The 19,387-nt window shown below is 38.0% G+C and overlaps 1 protein-coding gene across 1 annotated transcript in view; it reads right to left on the reverse strand.

The window, feature by feature from the left end:
* Nucleotides 1-19,387, reverse strand: part of ZCCHC2 (zinc finger CCHC-type containing 2) — a 40,681-nt gene that overhangs the window by 20,895 nt on the left and 399 nt on the right. The window contains exons 2-4 of the mRNA XM_026842023.1: nt 8,796-8,907; nt 5,445-5,521; nt 2,893-2,964 (exon numbers count right to left, since the gene is read on the reverse strand). Of these exons, the coding sequence (XP_026697824.1) occupies nt 2,893-2,964; nt 5,445-5,521; nt 8,796-8,907 (261 nt within the window). The remainder of the gene's footprint in view (nt 1-2,892; nt 2,965-5,444; nt 5,522-8,795; nt 8,908-19,387) is intronic.

Genomic DNA, 19,387 nt, shown 5'->3' on the forward strand with positions numbered 1-19,387 from the left:
GGGGGGGGGGGGGGGGGAACAGGACACTGATACAGTGTATTTACTGCCATCACTTAGCTAGATTCAATTATTTTAAAGAAACAGGGGTAGCGACATGTTTCAGTTCTATAACATGCTAGACATCAGTAGGCAATATTGAGATTAATCACTATCAAGTCCTTATCCAGTTGCTATTAACACTGAAGCTTCTTACAAAAATTCACTGTAACTGTTCTCAATGCCAGTATTACAAAGTGAGTTCTTCTGATGTTCTAGTTCAGAAGGCAAAATTCTTGCCACTGAACAGTGTATCTATTTTAAATGAAAAGTATTCCCTAAAGCAAAGATTTTTTTCATATATACAACTTCCAAAATAACGTACTTAAGTACATTAAAGCTGCTCAAATTCGTTACTTTATATTTTTAAAATTATATTAAAAATTATATTTTTTTTAAGTCCTTTAACTTGGGGGCAATTAAAAGCAAGCTACCATAACAAAAATGCTTTATCCTAATTAAAAGCTACTGCTAATCTGGTTAACATCTGCCATCAGCTATGGCTATCAACAGCACTAAGTAATTTACACTAAAGCAGCACCTTCCTCTTGCATGTCTGGAATACACTCAATCCAGAGTGCCAGCTGGACATTATGTCCTGCTAGTGGTGCAACAACAAAGCACTAAGTAATTCCTACATGAATGAAGTGCTACTAATAGACACTCTGTCTAATGTAGATAATTGCTTGGTAACATATTTAAAAGGAACTTCTGGAATCCAGACAGACAGGTGCTGTTAGTATTAGATTAGTACAGTGCTACAGCATCTGAAATGTGTTAAGATATAAAACCAGAAAGAAGTGCTCAAAACAGCTGTTCTTAACTGAGCGCTTTGGCTTTAATATGAGCTGCTGAGGAACTCTGACTGAAGAATTAGTCAGTATTAACTCAAAAGGTATCAAAAAGCTACTGCAGAAGCATGGGGATGAGCAAACCTCGTGTCTTCGTGGTTTATATTTAAATTTGTCTCTGGAAAGAGCCACAACTTTTTTTCTTTAAAACTTTTATTAAAAGGTATTAAATTCCTTCTGTAGTTAAACATTCAGTAATACAAACCCAAGATTAAGTGCTTATCTTAAGTTACTTACAAGCTTATTAGTCCTTCCACATATATGGGTAATTTCCTACATGCAAAAAACTTTTTATGCTTTTCACCTAACAGAAGGTGCTCCACCCATTTACTACCTTATTTTTTCCCATCAATGCTTCTGAAAGAGTTTTTACAGTTATCTTACTCCTATCACCCCCAGCCTTGGAATTTCCTATCAAGTATTCTAACAGTTCTTTTCTGTCCCTAGGAAATTGAGTGTAGTACTTAACAATGCCATGCAGACTGGGAATAACAAAAAGCAAAAATACAAATGCCTATGAACTGGACAGCGTTTGTAATTATATCTTGCTTTAAAAAGAACTGTAGAAGTTTTATGCTGCTTTATTTATTTAACAATTCTCTCTTTCTTCTCTACTTACGGCTATCCAAACCAAGACAAACCAAATATATTTTTCAGCTGTGCACATTCTCCACAGAACACCTCAGAAATCTTGTAGCAGCCTGTGATTGTCTCCTCCTTGGCCTGCCATCTTTTATATACCTAGACTTTGCTGGAGAAGTCAAGCCAGCACATGGAACACTCCACATCTGAAGAGCTGCCATCAGACAAACTGGACAGCCCTGCAACTTCTTGAATCCTGTCTGTTTTCTTGGCTCCTCCTCCTCCTGGCAGCAAGTAGGTACTAGGGTCCACTTCAGAAAACACTGTTCACCTTTACTTTACAGGTAGAAGAACAGGAGGCATGCAGTTGAACACTCAACCCAGAGCTGCACAGGATCCTGTATGACAGTCCTGCTTAGAGCAGATGTATGTACCCTACGTAGTGGGACACCCCATCTGCAACCTGTCATGCTATCCATAATTCAAATCCTCACAAATCAAGCTCTGGGAACTAGACATTCCGACTATATTAAAGCAACAGTGAATACTCACTGCTTCATTTCTATAACACTGGAAAACATAACTGAAACAGTGAACAAGACAATGACCTTTGTACAGTAACTGGCTTTCCACTTGCAATTAACACTGCAGTTAAGAACACCAGATGCCATCAAAACATGCCCAAACCAGATCTTTCGTTACAGTGCTCTGACCAGTGAGGAGTTTAAATATAGAATTTCCCAGTATAGGTGGAACCCAAAATCTTAGACACTGGCAATGAAACACACAGTTTGAGGTCATCACACTCTACATGTGGCCTATGCACACAAATGCATTCTCTGCTTGGGGCATTGGGGAGAACAACTTGGAGAACTTTCACTTTTTTTAAACACAAACACCAAAATAGTTTCTAGATTCTCCTCAAATTTAACCCTCTGCAACAACGAATATGCCCCTGCCTTTGTTCTACTGAAGAATACAACAGTAAAATTAAGAACTATTATGCTCATGGCTCTGCATCATTAATTAAAACCAATAAATGATACCCTTTTAGGTCATTCTAACAGAAACACCAATAAGTGAATGAGTAGTGCTTGTACCTATACATTAACTCTGTGGCAAATATTAAAAACTCATCTGGTAGTTTTACAGTAGTTCAATTAAAACTGTAAGAACAATTTCAGATGAGACAAAATTATTTCCTCCCAAGAAACTCCTCAAGCACTCTGCTGAGCTTCTCAATCTGTCAAGCTGCTCCACCACAATATACATGATTTAAACTGCTAATACAATTGCAAAGTACAAAAATCTGGTAGCATGTTTTTTTTTCTGTAATTACATCCCAGAAATCACAGCTCTTCCAGAATGCTTGTGAAGTTATAAACCTGATGTGTAAACACTACTTTTGTATTTCAATACATACTTTTAGTAGGAATTCCTGAAGCTCCTGGTGTGTTTTTGTTACACATGTTACTGAAAGATCAGACCAGGTTACCTAGTAAGGAAAGAAAAGAGAATGAGGAAAGTTTCTTTTTCCAAATATTGTACCAGTTAGCTGATCTTAACATTTCCATCAATCTGACAATCTCAGTATAAGTGTTACACTTGTGGATAAGTAAATACCAGGCAAAACTGGGATAATAGTGTACTTTTAAAAATACATATTTTCAGTGTATATTTTAAGATCACCTTCATGTTATTTGTGGCTAAAGAGAGTATGAACAAATTCAGGCGAATGCAATGAAGTCCCTGAAGATTACTGACTTACTGACTCAGAAAGAAGCCAGGCAGAAGGCTCTGTAATTACAGGACTTGTATCAAACAGACATCAATAACTGCAAAAAACAGTTACCAGAGAAAAGGACTTCAGGTCAGATACACTGGATTGAGCTCTCACTGCCATTATCATAAGTCAAAAAAAAAAAAAATCCATTTATATTACTTATAGAATAATTTTATCTGCCTTTGATTTGAATCGTACATGGTTATATAGAAGTTGTTGTAGGGTACAATTCATAAAAAGTACTCCAAGTTACTAAAGAAGTTACTCGAGAATCAGACAGCATTTTGGTATATACTTGTATAAAATTTCAGTAGCTTATTGTTCTGATACAACATGCAAGTAGTAAAACAGCACCTTCACATGCATATTTTGAGAAAAAAAGAAGCTTAGTTAGATGAGTGGTGCCTGGCTTTAAGCCCACTTCTGGGCTTCAGATTCCCATTACATGCATGGGAAGATTCCGTGTAATGGGAGTGGACATGACAATTATAAACATTCATTTACTCCCAAGAGTTGATAGGATAATGTCAACCACCAACTGCCTTCAACTTAGTCCCCAGAAATGCCAACTACTCTTGGTGCTCTCAGTTGATAAGCCATGACTGTAACTGCTGTTATAACCTTAAAAAAGCAGTGTCTGGACAAGCACAAAATGATCTGCAGTGAGGAGCACAGTATATACCTGCATAGATGAGGAGAGGAAACTCTTTCCTAAAAGAACTGAGGTGGAAGAGTTTCAAGCTTACTCAAATACTTCCCAGAATATCTCCACATTCCCCCTTCAACAAAGAAATTCAAAACCACTGTCAAATCCATCTATGTGCTGAATTTTCAAAACATTTTGTGACTTCAAATATTAATAATCCATATGGGTATTCGGTACAAATCTATCTACTATTGTATTTTACCTAGTACTCAGTTCACAGACTATTCTGACAAAAAATATCTATGACAGGGTTGAAATACTTGGGCAAGTTAACATTTAAGACTTTGAAGGCTACATTCCACATTAGTCCTCAGCAAAAGAAGACTGCAGAACTTTTTTTGCAAATGACACCTTCAGACAAGATCAACAACAAAGTATCTGTTGCCACTACTTTACTTTTAAACCAGAAATACTATACATGTCCATTTAACTCTAATTTTAAGCTTCTAGAAATACCAGAACAGACAAAACTGTAATTCAAATCCATTTAGAGAATACAGTATCAAACTTTGGGATCAACATATCAGTTCTCAGCTCAAAATGGCATTTTTTTTAAAGTCTGCTTCTTCAAAGAGCTCCCATGACCCATGTCAAATGGCCAGTTATAATATTTGATCTAAAACATTCTTTTGTTTGAAAAAAAGGGTAAAATTTAACTCTTGAAATCTAGTATACTACCAGACTCACATCTATTAGCCAAACAACACATCATGTTAGTCAGTCCTTGCTAAGAAAATTACTACTTTGATTCAATTAGAACATCACCACCAACAGCCTTAGCAGCTATTATTTAACACCTATAGCCTTTAATACCAGAGCTCAACACGGAGAGCTTCTCATCCAAAGTAGGAAGAAACAGTGTTTCAGTTCTGTTTAAAATTCACTCACATAATTGGTTAACATGTTGCATCTGGCTACTATTATACATGAAGACTATACTAGGTTAGGCCTTTTAAGTTTGTTGACTTTTTTAGCTTGTTTGTTTCTACCTTAACAAACAAACCCACAAACAAACACACACACCAACCCTCAGTTTTGTCAAAAAAACACAGGAGCCATCCTCTTATGGTGAGCATTCATGGAAGAGATCCAAGACAATCATATGACTCCAAGCAATATATAGCTGCAGACACAAGAACTGTGCTCCTATGCCACTTGAGCAAACAACAATCAACTAGTTTTAGAATTCTTTGTAATATTTACCACAGATTAGCAAAAGCCAAAGCCAAGTTCCCTGAAGTGATGTCACCACACCAACTCTATGGCCGGTGTTTTACACCTTGCCATCTTATGCCCACAATTACACAGCACACCTGATCTGCATACAAAATTCATGAAATTATAGGATAATTCCAAGACTCTCTGAAGACCCTAATGTAATTCAAAATTCCCTTCTGAGCAGGTATTTGAAACAAGCCATATATATCTACAATACACAGATATAATGAAGACAGTTACTTTAATATTCTGGTTGTTATTCACTTACTTTGAATGTGTACTCCAAATGTTTGTCAGCCCTTTTTCTTGGTACTCCTTTCAGGGTTATCTTCTCAATGTGTACAGCTGAAAGAAAACCACTTTACTGTACATGCCAAAATTACAATTTGAAAATGTATCTACTTACCTAGCCACTCTGAGAATCACCGTGTGGTACTTACTGACTCACACAAACCCCTCTCGCTCAGATGCTATTTCACTATAGCAAACTGCAGGGGGCAGGTGGAGCCTTGTTCTCTACAAAGCACTTCCCTGGCCTGACCACAACCCCTTCATTACAGATCATGGAAATCTGAGCATTACCCAAGAGCTTATTTAGACCAAAAGACACATAAATACAACCATATAACCACTAGAAGTGAAAAGACAATAAAAGGATGTCAAAGTGCATCTTTACTCCAAGAAGTAACAAGCGCTGATAAAAGCCAATGACAGTGCCTTCCACATCCACGTTACTGAAACATCAAGTAGTAATGAGAGCAAACTAAGGCAGAAGAACCACACATTTCTGAAAGGCACTTCTGAAAGTGGAAGGAAACACTTGGGGAAGGCCTGAGGGAGACAGAAATGAGTATTAGCAAACAGAAAATTAAGAGGAGAAGCAGAAGGCTGCTACAATTGTACTGTAAGGAGTAGCATTAAATTGAACTGAAAAGGAAGAAAGGTAGGTTAAAGTACTTGCTACTTTAACATTTCTTCCCCATAGTCTACTGTATTCAGGAATAGACAAGTTCTGGTTGTGACCTGGTAAACAGCAGTACCGTATAGCTTTCAGGGCCTGGAGATTTTCTTGGGGGCACATAACATTCTTCAATATTCTATATAAAAATCCTTATGTAGCTGATGGGCTTTTCACTTTTCCTGCTATGCTGGTCTAAGAATTAAACAGAATTTTATCCTTTACAAGCATGAACATATCTTTACATGTAAAAAAGTTTACTTAAAAATCAGCTCAAACCAGCCCTACACCATCAATGCTTTTGAAACTTTTTCTTTTTTGGGGGGAGGTGGCAGGAGGGTGGTGTTACCAGCTAGCACCTTCCTTTCAATGTTTAACTGCATGTTTAAATGGAATATATTGGGAACTACTCATATCAATTAAAAAAACAAAATCAACCTCCGACAAGTGTATGTTTCAAAGCTTATTCCTAGAGATTAGCGAATTACCATTTCACTTAAATTAATTTTGTTAAAGTTACAATTAAAGTATCATCCCCATCAAACATGCCATTTCTAAGACAACTAAGTACTGGCAGTTTCCTTAAAGGAATAAGCCAGTATATAAGCTTAGTGATAGTGTTACAGGCTCCAATAATTGTGGTAGAAAGGCAGACAAATATGGAGTGTGCTGGTGTACGTTGGTTTTAATCCTCTACCTGGGAGTTAGCACACTAGATGATCAGTTCATTTTTATCAGTTACTGAAGATTAATTATTACAAAGCAATCTGAGACGAGCTAATGATATCAGACAATAACACACATCAACATACCATGAAAAGCCAAAATGTTTAGTAACCTGAATTTTTACCTGTCCAGTAGAGATAAAAGTACTGTTAGAAGGACTATGGCCTAACATGAGTTTTGTTGCAGTAAAGTTTCTTACTGGACAAGGTTAAAATTGATACCATCAGCTGAATTTACATTCTTAAGTTAATTAAAAAGTTGATTCCCATGACTGGAACTGAGAATAGTGGTTTAAATTGCATTTCACTACATGCATATATTTAGCATACATAATTATGGAAACTAACACCATTAACATTCATACACAAGCTTCTTTTCTAATGAGATTGTGTTTATTTTAAACTACTGAATGTTCTCAATGCTAAATATATTTGTCCTCATGTATAAAGAAATTTTATTACACAATGTAGTACCTTGAGCTTCCTTCTCTTTGTTGCTGTTGCATACTTCATTGTAGTAAGTGTACTTTACAACAGGTAACTACAGTTTTTATGCACAGCTTTAGCTCCAGTTTCATCAGAATGCTTTAAAATTCTGTTTCCACAATCACATTTTAAATATTCTAAATGGTTAGACCAAGAAGAAATATTTGAATATACAAGCCAATGAGGCATGTTACATCTCTACATCTATTTTGGACAAAACACATGCATTCAGGATGATTAAGTCAAGCATGTACACATGACACTGCTTCCATTTCAAGTCCAGATTTCTAAAAACCATATTCATCATAGGTGAGAATAAAAATAATATTTTATTATCAGTGCTAATTCTAACTCAGTAAGGAGATTTCTGCAGCAGGGACTCTCTATCATATGACTAATATCACAAAATTAGTTTGATCCTTCACTGTAGTTTCTAACTATGATAACACAAATGCTGAGAAATATTTAAGCTCTTCACTAGATTCAATTATTCAATTTTTCTGTGCTTCTGTTACTTAATTCAAAAGCATTGTTAAAGGGAGTCTCCCTTTTGTGTTTCTAATTTGTGAATATGAAAACTCTGAACTCCATAAAAGGATTTGAAACAGGTTTGTTGTCTGTAATCTGCCATAATCTTTCTCTGGTTTTTTTCAAGGAATTAAAACTCTCAAATCGCCTGCCTTCTAAGTGTAATTATATCTCCACAGTAGAGACAAAAGGACATTTGTGAGGACAAAAGCAATAGCAATAGTTTTCCCAGACTGCCAGCTCTTCACTATCTGCAGGATAGTATACTAATTTTGAGTAGACAAGTGATTTGCTAATCTTGCTGAAGAATAAAGGGTAAGAATAAATCTGTTTTCAATAATGTTCATTTCTTCAAAGAGAAGAAACTGTGCTGGCAATTGCACAGAAGAGTTCTGTTTACACTCTGAAGCCTCATTCTCATTCTCCCCAACAGAACCAAAAGAAGACTGACTTCTACCAAAAGCCTCTCACTTCTCCAAACTACCACTTCTGTGAAACCTCCTAATGTGTTTTTTTCTTCTTTGTTCTTTAAGACTAATCACATCCAACTGAATCAAGTAGCAAAAGCTATCCACTGTTTCAAAGTATCTTCATGTTTAGTTTTGCTTCAAAAATCTAAACACCGTTAATACAATTGTATTAAATGTTGTCGTTCTCTCCCAAATCCCACCTCTTTTTTTAAGGAGGAAGCCCATTTGCAATCAATTTTCATGCATGAAGTCACTAGTAGTTAGCAGCTAACAAGAATGACAACTTGTTATAATAAAGAAAAGTCCAAGCAGGCAGCAGAGAAGCTATTATACTTACCAGTTCTCATTCAGATGAACAGCAAGACAGATGCAAGATTTCTACAACTCCAGGCAGTTTAGCATTCAAAAAAAAACCTTAAAGTGTTCCTCAAAATAAACCTCAGGCAACTTACCTTCTCGCTGAGGTCTATGGGAAGCCATTGGTAGTCCATCATGAGGTGCTGCGGTTCGTTCTAGCAAACTGGTCTCATTACTTGACATGCAGTCACTATGGGAAAAGTCATTCTAAATTGAGAAGGAAAAAAAAAGGAAGTGTCAATAAAATGTATATTATCAAAACTTACTCTAAACGACACAAATTACAAAAGCAAAGTTCCTTTTTGGTTCTACAGGAGAAAAACCTGAAGTTCTTGACAGTGGCAAAAAGATGGCCATTAGCCATTTCAGATTTTTTTTTTTTTTAAATTAAATGCCAGCTATAACCTCCAATGTTCGACTGACCTTATTTTAAAAGCAGGAGGACAGATCATGTGCCTTTAGGGTATCTCAAGCTGGACAATTTAAGATCATTAGCTCAGAACTTCAGTGCTAATTTACTGTTAGTAGCAACTCTTTCAACTACTAACCTGTGAAGTCATCTACTTTCTACACTCTTAAACATATTCTCCTCAAGTATATTCATGTCCAGTCTGCTACCTCTTCTATACAGGACATCATGAATAACTGTTTGGACCATCTGTCAGGACATATGGTCCTAACAGCTAAATCCATGCGCCTCTTAATAACTAAACATTCAGAATGCAACCAGTCGCCAACAACACTCTCTTCCATAGGACAGACTGAAAGTTCATCTCCCCCGACGCTTTCATGTGGACTTCAAAATTATATGCCAAGAATCACTACTGTTTGAGTACAGTGCACAAGGAGACAGAACAGGAAATCATCCAAGACATAACATGGACAGATTAGCAGGAGAAGAAAGAACAAACTAGGCTAAAAACGATAAAGTATGGGATGAGCATGGACTTTAAGCGGTTCCTCTAGGGTAACAAAAGCCTATATAATTTTTCCCAAATTAAGATAAAATATTAATGTATCACAGAATCAACTAGGTTGGGAAGGACCTTGAAGATTAATTTTACAGATTTACATGCTCTTCAAGGTCTTGTTAAAAAAATCCAAAATGACCAACCAAGCTAAAATTCAGAAATGTTTTAAAATGTCCAATTACTTTAGATGTAACTGTTTTTGCCAACTGACCAGCGTACGTTGCCTCAAAAAGATACATCCACAAAGAACTAATAAATACTGGAAGTTACTAGCAAGTGTCTGGATTAATTTAAGTGAGGTACCTCTATCTGTAACAACTAGTATAACATATGATCTTAGCAAGTACATAAATGCCATCAATATGCAAATTGCAGAAGCAGCAATGGCAGCAGTGCAGAGGAGGAGTGAAGGTGGTTCTCTGTTTAGCACCACAAATCAACGAAATACTGGGTTTTATTAAGCACTGGAAGCTAAAACAGAGGGTAGGTTTCTTGGGAAAGCTTTCAAAAGAAGAAAATTAAATAGAGGACATTTGATGCACCACAAATATTTAACAACTGGTTTGCATGAAAACTGGAAGGTAAATAAATATGTATCTTATTAGTAGCTCTATATAACAAAATTCCTGAGAGAAATTGATACGTTTTGGAATACATGTATATTGAAAGTTTAAATACTGTTCCTCTCATTCAGGATGAAGAACTGAAAGACCTTCATAAAATATGTGTAGAGGAAAAATACAAATCTTCAGACAGTAGTCTTATTTTTAAATATAGGAAGCATAAGATTCTGAAAATAAGTGCTGGAATAGATATGATTTTTTTTTTTTCCTGAAGGACTGGTGCAACATGATGGAACAAGCCAGCAGCCAAGACTAGCTACCTTGTTTGGTAAAGAGGACCTCAAGAGTGTCTCAACAGGCAGACCAGAATGAGGAAGCACTGAAGTGTCAAAAGACATCAGAAGCACCTTGCAGTTTGTGAATCTTCTTCAGATTTGACAGACACACCAACTAAAGCTGGCTTCATCTTACTAAACCAGCTTTGCATCATCTATAGCGTGGGTACAAACTGTGGCAACTCCTAACAATAGATTCAACTCATTTAGGACTCAGTAAGTATACAGGCATCAAGCTTGCCCTGGGCGTACTGTTAATCTAACTTCCATCAGTCACATCAACATCAGTACACAAATAGCAAGTGAACATCTATGTGCCTTCAGACCGCACTACAGATGGTCTGAGGAACTGAAAGACATTTCAGTTGTTTCATCTAAATCAGTGTTCGGTTTGTGTTCTACACTGAGTGTCAGTAATTTCAGGTCTCAAAGCAATCAGGTTTAAAGTATAGAGTATGCTTTGTTTCCTCTAGATAAAACTCATACCAGACCCTAGTCAACTCGGTAAACAATCTCAGCAAACTTAACTGATCCAAACTATTTCATCCTTCAAACATCTAATAAATTATGAGCGCAATGTCAGACATGGAAAAAGAAAGGAAACCAGCTGTATATCAACAAGATTGCATTTTAACAGCTTTAGCAAATTTCCAAGTTTAATTTAATAAAAAACAACCTACAGGCATATTCTGGAGAGAGCCACTTTCAGATGTCCTTAACACTCCCATTGATACTGCTTTGTCAGACATTTGGTAACAAGTGTGGACACAACCAAACCCAAGCACTTTAAGTGTTAACTCCTGGTCATGCATTATTCGCAAAACTACTGGCATTTGAACATTAAAGTTACCCTGTTAAAACTGTGATTCATTTAAGACTGTCCATAAAGAATACTACTACTACAAATTAACTGGCCGTGTCCAAACTACATAAACTAACAAGTTTAGCATGTGTTTTGGTACAAGAGTGAATGTCTTCCTGAAATGAAATCAAATAATTGAACCAAGATTTCTGGTGAATATCAATGTCAATTCTCTGGCAGTGTTAAGGTCTTCCTTAAACTACAGCCACGTGCTTTGCCAAAAGCAGCTGTGATATCTTTCTTCCACACTACATACAGAAAATGACAGACATTTGGATTAACCCTAACAGAGGCTCTCAAACTGTTCCATTTGTTTTACTTTTCCAAGATGTCTTTTTCCACCTGTGAAATTACCATCTTAAGAGCTGAAGGCAGTGCTTCATTCATTTTAAGGAACAAGCTCAGACTTCCACCTAATCAATTTTTTTTTTTTTTTTTTTTCATTCACAAATGGATCTAAACCAAATCAAATTTAAAGTCAGGCCTTCTTTTGCATTCAAAGTCAGGCTACTTGTTTTGATTAATGGAAAAATAAATTACAGTCTATTCTAATAAATAATTGCTAGTTAAGAAATTAAGGAAGCTGTGAGCAGTTTTTAGAAGAGAGGTGTGGAAATATTTACTTCAAAGATATATTCTGCTCAGCTCATGTCAAAGAAGCATCAAATACTGTTGCTATAACTCCTAATAACAGAAAACTGCTTCTCACCTACCATACACATCATCTTCATAATGGTGTTCAAATATTTTTTCAGACAATTATTCCAGAATGGTTACTTCTCTATCTGTGGCAGTGTTCTGTACCAGGCAAACTACATCCATATTTGAAGGCTCCCTCTAAATTGAAAAATATTACATGGTCCAAACCTGTATTTAAACAAGTCCTGATATCAATGACTTTATAAATCATAACCATTCAAAAGTTTATAATTTATTCACTTGAAAAATTCTTCATCTAGAAGGTTAAACCAGTAGTATGTACTGTGTGTATTCTGTGTATGACAGCTTTTACAATACCTAGTTGTCCTGGTTTCAGCTAGGATAGAGCTAATTTTTCTTCTTCTTAGTAGCTAGAACAGTGCTGTGTGGGATTTGATATATGAATGTTGACAATGCATTGATGCTTTCAGTTGTTGCTAAGAAATCAAGGACTTTCCAACTCCCCATGCCCTGCTATTGGGCAGGTACACAAGAAGCAAGGGGGGGGAGCAGAGCCAGAGCAACAGACCCAATTGGAATATTCCATATCATCTAACGTCATGCTCAGTATATAGATACAGGTTGATTGGGAAGCTCACTCTCGCTTCTGGGATTGCGGTTTTGGGATTCTCTCTTCTCTGGGATCACTAGCTGGGAACGGGCTGGGCAGTGGTTGATGGGTGGTGACCAAACATTGTGCATTAATCATTTGTATCTTCTACTATTATTGTTATTACAATTATTTAAATTTTATTTCAATTATTAAATTGTTTTTATCTCAATCTACGAGTCTCCTTACCCTTCCAACTCTGTCCCCCATTCCCCGGGGGTGGAGGAGGACAAGCAAGTGGCTGTGTGGTGTTTGGCTGCTGGCTGGGTTTAAACCACACTAGTGGAACGCAGGAGGCAGACAGTAGAGTAATCCAGGGCAGTCATAGCTTTACCTTACAACTTAGAGCCTGCAAGGGCTGTTTCTGTGCCAGCTCCAGATCATATCTTAAGCTGCATTACAACTCTTCACATTTGGTGTTAGCTCCTGTGACAGTCATACATCGAACACTCACGAGTAACTACAAGTAGCATTGTCAGAGCAGACAACTCCAGCATGACTGGAAAGTCGAGGCAGTCTTGGGGGCCAGTGAATATTAAGAGTGACATCGTGGGTTGCTACCTGGTGTTAGTCACACCACAAACACAAGTCCTTTAAAACTGGGTACCACTGCTGAAGGGGTCCCCTCAATGGTCAGACTGTATAGCGCTAATTGTGCTAGTCATCCCCTGTCAATGAACAAAATGTATTCACACAACACATGCAAGGTTAATTCTTGCATAAGCCTTTGTCACTAAGGCTTTCACATGCAAGGATCCACTGCAGCTCATAGTGCTGCTGTTAATGATTAAAGTACAGTGAAGCAAGAAATGTGGGTGGCCCCAAACCGGTTGCGAGATAATTAATTTGATAATTGCACAGACCTTTGTGACAGGACAGAGGATTAACTACATTTCTCCTTGAAAGTGAAATGAGCTAAGAGAATGCTCTAAAAATTGTCTGCTTTCACAACCTAGACCAGAGGTTTTTATCCAAGACATCTTTCCTCGTACGGCTGAACGTGAGTACCATATTAAAAACCCACACCCATCACATGAGATGTTTCCTGGGACTCTCAAGACAAGCACCAAATGTCTATAAAGTGAAGAGCCATCCTGCTCGGATGTTGCTCTGTTTAAGTAACATATGTGAGCTGAGCAAATCTCAGCTAGTCTACACATGACAGATGTCCAGACTAACGTAAATGGTTGATCAAAAAATGTCACGCTGGTATTGGTTTGGCAATATGTAATGAAATCTGTTATTGGATAGCCTACTAATCATCATGAGCAAGTAAATGATGCACATAAGTCTTCCGATGTTAGCACTGCACTTTCATAAAAGAACGATTCATGCATCAGCTCTGATGAGCACTAACAAGGGAAACCTGCTTAGAGCAGCTGGACAACTTGATTAGTTCTACATGCCCAAATATGAAAGCTTATTTTCTGCAAGACTTCAGTAAACGTGCTGTTAGGGACAGCACTACTTAGCCTTGCAGGCTGTGCAGATGTAAACTGCCACAGCACACTCATTCATGTACAAGTGGGAACTGGCAAACAAAACCAGATGAAGGAAGGCATCTTGAAGGAATCAAGGTCTAACTCTGATCATGAGTTATCAACTACATCATCTGTACCTTAGAGAAATTTGAGTGATGTCAGAATAATCATTGATGGATGTGGTGCTAGTTACAAAACCAAAGCCATGATTCACTTAAAACAATTCTTACAAGCTACCACCCTTACTGCTTCACAACTGTGATACACAGAGGCATAGCTATGCAGCTATATTAGCATAAAGGCATCACCTCTTAAGAAGAAACAATCACCTGAAATTGCACCTGTACTTGTGTGCTGCTGAACCCTCTTCTTGATGGCAAGAGCAACAAAGAGGAAGCCTTACTCAAGACTGTGCAACTATACCTGCACCCTACCACCTAATTCTTGCTGTTGCTTGGATGTAGGGAAAGAACATTCATGCCCTCTTATACTTAAGTCCAAATCCAGCACATGAAGTTAATACTCACAAATGCAAACATACAGGGCAGCAATGCTTCAAAAGCTGTTTTATGTTGACAACTACCCATGCAACAGATTGTCTCCCATGCAAAAAATCCACTACTGTCTTGGACAAGCTACTAGCCAAACAATGAATACAATTGCCCAACTGACATTGTTGCTAAGTTATGCTCCAGTTTGCAAGCTTTGAACTACGCAGTGACACTGTCCAACTGATTTGAGAAGCAGAGAGCTGTCCTACAAGAACAGAATTGGCCTCAACATCTAGGATCACAAAGATCTACCTTTATGATCTCTCTTTTGATCACAGCCAACAAGCCACTTAATACATCCTTGTTAACTTTTCACGTGCAGGATCAACCTTCAGAACAACACTTATTCCACATGGTCACAGGCTGAAGAAATGGGCTAACAGGAACCTCATGAAGTTCAACAAGGGGAAGTGCAAAGTCCTGCACTTGGGTAGGAACAACTACAGGCACCACACAAGCAGGGGCCTAACCAGATAGAAAGCAGCTTGGCAGAAAAGGACCTATAGATATAAAAATGTGTATGTATGTGTGTGTATATATATATATATACACATATACACACACACATACACACATACGTATCTGAAGGAAGGGTGCAAAGAAGATGGAGCCAGGCTCTTCTCAGTGGTGCCCAGTGACGGGACCAGAGGCAATGGGCACAAACTGAAACACAGGATGTTCCCTCTGAACATCAGGAAACACTTTTTCACTGTGAGGGTGGCCAAGCACTGGCACAGGTTGTCCAAAGAGGCTGTGGAATCTCCATCCTTGAAGATACTCAAAAGCCATCTGGACATGGTCCTGGGCAACTGGCTGTAGGTGGCCCTGCTTAAGCAGGGGGAGATGGTGGACAAGATGACCTCCAGAGGTCCCGGTCAACCTCAGTCATTTTGTGGTTCTGTGATCAGACATAAAATCCCATAATATGAGAAATAAAAGCCTGACTGGCTGAATGTATGGTTCAAACAGATACTGTGCAACTGCCCTATTAACACCTACCTAGTAAGCTGGACTGCATATAGAGAACACACAGGTGGCCAAGAGTACAACATATTTGTTTAGTAAAACTATTTTAAGAGCTCACATGTAAGAGGCAGAAACAAAAAGAAAGGAGACAGAAACCTTCTGAAAAAAACATCAGCTGATTCAGGGAGGAAAAGTACACCATATGACAGCTTCAGCAATCACATACTGACTAACTTGTAGCACTGTGAAATCATGACAATTTTGAGACAAAGGCATACCAACCTCTCATGCAGCATTAACAAGTTCAGGTATCAAGGCCTGTGGCAATTACACCCAAAGTACAGCTACAGCAATGATTTACAGTGCTGGGGTTTGCCAGAAACAGAGCGCATTCTTTCTCTAAGTCTAATTTGCACCTGAGCCTTTAACTGGACTTAAACCACAGTTTCAGTACAGCCTAGTTAGCCCATGACAAAGTACAGAACTTGAAGGTAAAGCCAGCAATGCAACAGTTCAGATGCTACAGCATCACCAGATGGTTGCTCTTCCCAACAACTTTGTTTAATTTCAGTACTGTTGCAATTGTCTGTTGAGTGAATAGGAAGAAAATTACTTGAATATATTAATTCAGACTGATACAAAAAATTATTCTCACAATAGCCTAGAGTAACAGAAATATTTAAAAAACATTGTCCCTTAAGAGTGGTTCAATGAAGTACTGAGAAGAGACGATGCCTTCATTACTACTTTTAAATATCAGCAAAGGGTAGTATGTCATTTTGTCCAATTCTTGAACCCAAGAGGCCTAAGCAGCATAGTTTAAAAGTATTCTTTTGTGTATGACAGTTTTGAGTAACAGAAAAACTGTAATATTCTTACTTCACTCTTAAGACACTTCCCAAGGCATTAAATCTCTTTTCATGATTAAAAGTATTTTCACTTTCTTCTCCCAAAAAGGACAAGTTTAAGAGGCTGAGGAAAGGCAAGAAACTCATGAAGGAATGCAGTTTCCAGCCAGATCTCTGAGCTTGTCCTCTGCAGGCTTTGGCCTCTGAAAGTATAAACCCTTAGACTTGGAGAATACTGCAGAAATTCACCAAGTCTTGGAGGAAAAGTAGGCATTTAGTACTAATTATAGTTAATGAAGAATCAACTGTAGCATTTTCTAGGGCAGCTATGGCTAGACACTGATATTGGCAAGTAAATGAGGTGACAGATATTTAAGTAGACAGAATCCCACAGACTTCAGTGGTTTCACAGATATAGCCATCTTACTGTTGCTCTCTGCATCCTTTTCTGCAGCCCTTTAGAAAGCAGAGTGTCCTCAGTACTCCAAGCCCAGTGAGATCCTGCTATATAAGTCAACACTGAGCAACACTGAAAGCTGGACCACAGCTTAACAGTGATCCAAGTGCAAGCATTAGGAAGCCATGGGTGTATTTTCAGTGCCCTCGGTACGCATTTAGTACGTTGGACCAGAAACCGGCATGGAAAACAGGGAGAGGCTGAGTAACCCTGGTATAAAGAGACTGGGCAAGGCTACAGACTTGTCTTGTTCTAACACCTCATATTTAGAACTAAAGGACCAAAACAACTGAGAGCAGTGAAAGTTTTTACTCTGCAATTTCCTGAAGCATTAGCATGCATTTAGACAAAAGTCTTTCATTTTAGGCATTGTCTTTTATCTAGTTATGACTTCCTTTCCAGAAGACTTCCAGTAATGTTTCTGGAAATGCTTAACTCCTGTTTGGAGTCTGAGAAATTCCTGTTCAGAGACAAGGATGTTAGGTTCACTGAGGTAGCCGGAATACTTTTTTTTCCCTCAGTATGCAAAACTTGTAAAACATTCGTATATTCCTGGAGCATACCAGCATTTAAAAGATCTTTCCCAAGAGTAAATCAACATTTTTTTATCTTTCCATCTCTTATTTAAACCAGACTCTGAAGACACGCTTTTCTTTATACTCAACTCTGTGACGCTAAAAAGAGTACACTGCAGCTTCAAAATGGGATTGCCTGTATTTTTGTTCCCACAGAGCTCTTAGATTCTAAAATTAAGTTCTACTACCTTGTTCTGCTGCAAGTCACTGAAGATCAATTATAAAAGCACTCTTCTAATTTGCAGACAAAATACACTATAAATAGCCTACTAAGAAAAATACTCTGCAAATAGAAACCTTCCCTTTGTTTGTAAGTAGAGATTTTTTCTGTAAAGAATCCTCCAGCCAGCTAATTATAATACTATTCAGCAAACCATTATCTCCAGCAGATTGCTTATTTCAACAGAACCTTAGTTCTATTACTGTCAAGTATGCCTGATTAAATGTTCCAGTGTCTAACGTAAGCCACATTTATTATGTTAGCACATATTCAGACCTCCTTCAATACTTCAGCATTCTAATCTCAGATCCTGGATGGGATGGAGCAAGATAAGCAACAAAGTCAAACAGCTTTGAAACTGATGAACTTATTAGACATAGTCAACAAAAGAATTAAGGTATGTGTTCTGTTACTTAAACCAATATATAAAGAGGTATCAGCAGACTCTTTGCACATTAATGCTTGTTTTATGACTACAGATGTGAACACTGCCAATACACTCTTATACTTCAGTTTCAAAGTTCATATTCTGCACAGCTTAATGTACCAATTACTTTTTTCCAAAAGGTATTATTACAGACTACACCATTTAAAAATCTGCAAATAGTATCAACTGATTCTACCTTAAGTAAAAAAAAAAAAGCATTTCGTAACACTTTCTTAAAGAAACAAGGTTTATGCAGTTAGAAAGCAATCCTACCTCTGCCCATCCCACTCCTACAACTCCTACAGTCCTATTTCCTGCAACTTTTGAATTTATCAGCCATTTCAAGCTAAATTTGTTAAAACGTATCACTAAGAAATGTTAAGTACTTGAAGGATGATTAAAATAGGAGACCAAAAAGAGCAGCAATCCTATTAATACTTTGTCAAGAAGCCACTTTAATGTGAGCTCAATCTTACCAGTGGGCATAGTTCATATGCAGAAAATACAATCAATCCCAGTCAGGGGAAAGAGCAAACTAATTTATGTTCTAGTAAATGACCCTCAAATTCTTTGTAGGTGAACTTCTCAAGTTCTGATGCTCATTGTAGCTAAATGTTATAGCTCCCTGAAACCTCAAACCAAGCCATTTTGTAAGATGTGCCACGTGCAGTAACATAGTCCTTGCCCAAAGGAATTCAGAATCTAAACTTGACAAATAAACTACCTGGTTCAGTTCCAGGTCTGAACTCCATCACCTCTGTAGGCTGATATCCCATCACCCTTGTTTGCCGTAGGTTCCTAGTATTTCACGGGTGATATGAACAGCTCCTCCTACCACCTTCAGACTCTTCAGAAGACCTAAGCTGAGAAAGCCGGGGACTGCTAAGGAAGGGAAGATCAGAGCTGAGCTAGCTGCCTCTCAGCACAAAACTTCTCTTGTCTGCTCTACAAACCAGGCACAGCACAGCCCCTCTCGGGACAGCCTGTGCTTGCGGCAAAGCCTTCCCGCAAAGAGCCCGGAGCCTTCCCACGCCCTAGGCTTCCCGTCCCCCGCCGATCTCCCTTTGGGAGACGGACGGGCCGCGGAGTCCCCGGCGTTCCGGGCAGGGACAACTCCTCGGG

This window comes from Athene cunicularia, assembly GCF_003259725.1.
Source record: "Athene cunicularia isolate RWA chromosome 2 unlocalized genomic scaffold, athCun1 chr2_part1, whole genome shotgun sequence".
Taxonomy (NCBI): Eukaryota; Metazoa; Chordata; class Aves; order Strigiformes; family Strigidae; genus Athene; species Athene cunicularia.